The 2,497-nt window shown below is 56.6% G+C and overlaps 1 protein-coding gene across 1 annotated transcript in view; it reads right to left on the reverse strand.

Annotated features, from left to right (window-relative positions):
- The window catches only part of LOC106149885, a gene marked incomplete in the record, with an annotated part of 15,013 nt that extends 12,524 nt beyond the window's left edge, over window positions 1–2,489 (reverse strand). The window contains 1 exon segment of the mRNA XM_013520561.1: window positions 1–2,489. Coding sequence (XP_013376015.1) covers window positions 1–344 — 344 coding nt within the window.
- Between the last annotated feature and the right edge of the window lie 8 nt (window positions 2,490–2,497).

The raw sequence follows: 2,497 nt of genomic DNA on the forward strand, positions 1-2,497 counted from the left end.
GCGCACCCTGCTGCCGGCGCGAGGAGCCAGCCGGGGGCCCGCGGGTGTGCCGCGCGGCCTGGGCACAGTGGCGGCCTCCGCGCTTTAACGCATCTCTGCCGAGAAATAAAGACGCTGCGCTTGTGAGCCTGGGGCCGGCGCCGTGTGTCCGCCGCGTGCGTGCATGCGTGGTGTATGTGCGTGTGCATGGTATGCGTGTTCGTGTGTGGGTGTGGTGTGTGGTGCGTATGGGCGTGCGTGCGGGTGCGTTGCCCACCCGTGTCCGCGTGTGCGCCTAAGAGCTCCCGAGTCCGGTCAGTCATAGGTTCCCACGTTTGCTGGGCGCGATATTGCACGTCTGTCATCCCACCACACTGGGAGGCTGAGGCAGGAAGACCAGACTTCAAGCCAGCCTCCGCAATTTAACTACTTAGTGAAACGCTGCCTGAAAAAATACAAAAAGACTGGGGTGTAGCGCAGTGTGCAGGCCCTGCGTTCAGTCTCCTGTACGGGGAATGAATGTATATTTTAAGATCACTGCCCTGAGACCTTTGAAGAGTTATGTTCAGGAGGAAGCCATGCAGTAAAAATCAACTTTTTCTTGGCCCTGGGGATAGAAACCAGAGCTGCCACACTGAGCAACATCCCCGGCCCTTTTTTAAACTTTGAGACAGGGGCTAGCTGAGTTTACCGGTCTGGGCTCCAATGTAGCAGTGCTCCCGACAGCCTCCCGGCCTAACAGGCATGCACCACCACGATGTGCCGGAAATCAGTTTAAAACAAGCGGCCACAAGGACTTGCAGGACGGTAGCAAAAGACACTGTATCTGGAGTAGCTGGATGAGCAGGAGGGGAGAGACGGCCGCCGAGAAGCAGCTGAAGAAGTAACGGCTCAGCACTCCCCAAAGGATACAGATCTTTAGATTCAAGGAGCTGAATAAATTCCAAACAGGAACAGCAATCAAAACCAATCACAAGAAAGATAAACTCCTGGGAACTAAAGGCAAAGTCTCAGGGGCAACCAGGGTCGACGCTGGGGAGGCCAGCATTTATAAACTCAAGTTGTAAGATGTTGATACCAAACCAGGCGTGGTGAGATCCCACCACTTGGGAGGCTGAGGCAGGAGGATCACTACGAGTTTGAGGCTACCCTGGGCTACATAGTGAGGCCCTGTCTTGAAACAGAAAAACATTATTGATACCAGAAGATGTGATAAATTGCACATTATACTAGCCAGACCAGCTACTGAAAAACTATATAAAAAGATAAATTCAACTGCACTAAATAAATCAAGATAGGATCTTTTAAAAGGTTCTAGCAGCACACAGAAATGCAGGATGCTAGAAGCAGGTAAACAAAAATGAGACATACCAAACAAACGAATAAAATGACACTTGCCTTAGCATTTCAATTACATTAACTGTAAATGGTCAAACTAAGCCAATCAAAAGAGGGGCTGGGGATTTAGCTCAGCGGCAAAAGTGCCTGCCTGGCAAGCGCAAGGTCGTGAGTTCGCTTCCCGGTACCGGAGAAAAAAAACAAACAAACAAACAAAAAAAGCCAATCAAAAGAGAGATTGGCTGAGGGGAAAACACGACCCAGTTTCCTGCAGTTTATAGAAAGTTGAGATTCAGTGACGTGAGGGGTGGGGAGTGAAAGGTGGCGGAAGGATCGTGACCGTGCGGAAGCCGCTGCGTTCCTGGCCAGCGGGACAAGGGAACGGCCAGCGCCAGTGAGTGACGCGGGTAGGTGTTAGAGGGTCCGGCTGAAGAGGGCCTCCCTGGTGCCTGGTCCCTGTGGATGCAGCTCCCTTTCCAGGCTTCCTCTCTTGCTTCCTGGCTGCCATTAGGAGAGCGGCTGTCCTCCGCCAGGGCCCCCTGCCTTTGATCTGACCGTGGACCGAATCGCTCTCCGCGCCCTTGACTTGCAGGGGTGAGGTACTTTGTACCAAGCAAAGTGGTTAAAGCAGACAGTGGGTCTGCAGAGTGACATCCCAGGACACGCCCGGATCTCCAGGCTGGGGACCCGAGGCAGAGCGGTCCCAGGGGCCTGGGGCAGCTCTCCTGGTCCCGCTCTTGTGCGCCCTCTCCCGCCGGAGTTCCCATGCTGCATCCCACGGGAGCTGGCCGCAGGCCCCGGCGCGGGAGCCCTGTGCATGCCCAGGCCGCCCCACAACCGCTTGGCTGGGCGTCCTGGGGGCACAGCCGACCCCGCTTCCCTTCCCTTTCTTTTGGGTTGGTCTCCTTGCGTCTGGCCCCGACCTGCAGCGCCCTCCGGCCGGGGCTCACTCGCCCGGGCAGGCAGAGCCCGGCGGAGCCCACCCTGCCCGGGTCCGCGGGGCGCCCTCCCACTCCGAGCTCCTCGCAGCGCAGCCCTGCCCGCTGCTGGCCGAGGGTCCAACCCGGCGCTGGGCTGGGGCAGGGGAAGGGCCCGCGCCTGAGGGAGTCCGAATGTGCTGAAGTTCCTCAAGTGACCAACTCATCGCGCGCTCTCTGTACTGGGATTTTTTTTTTTTTTT

The sequence above is a fragment of the Chinchilla lanigera genome, unplaced genomic scaffold, assembly GCF_000276665.1.
Source record: "Chinchilla lanigera isolate Chin_1 unplaced genomic scaffold, ChiLan1.0 scaffold00055, whole genome shotgun sequence".
Taxonomy (NCBI): domain Eukaryota; kingdom Metazoa; phylum Chordata; class Mammalia; order Rodentia; family Chinchillidae; genus Chinchilla; species Chinchilla lanigera.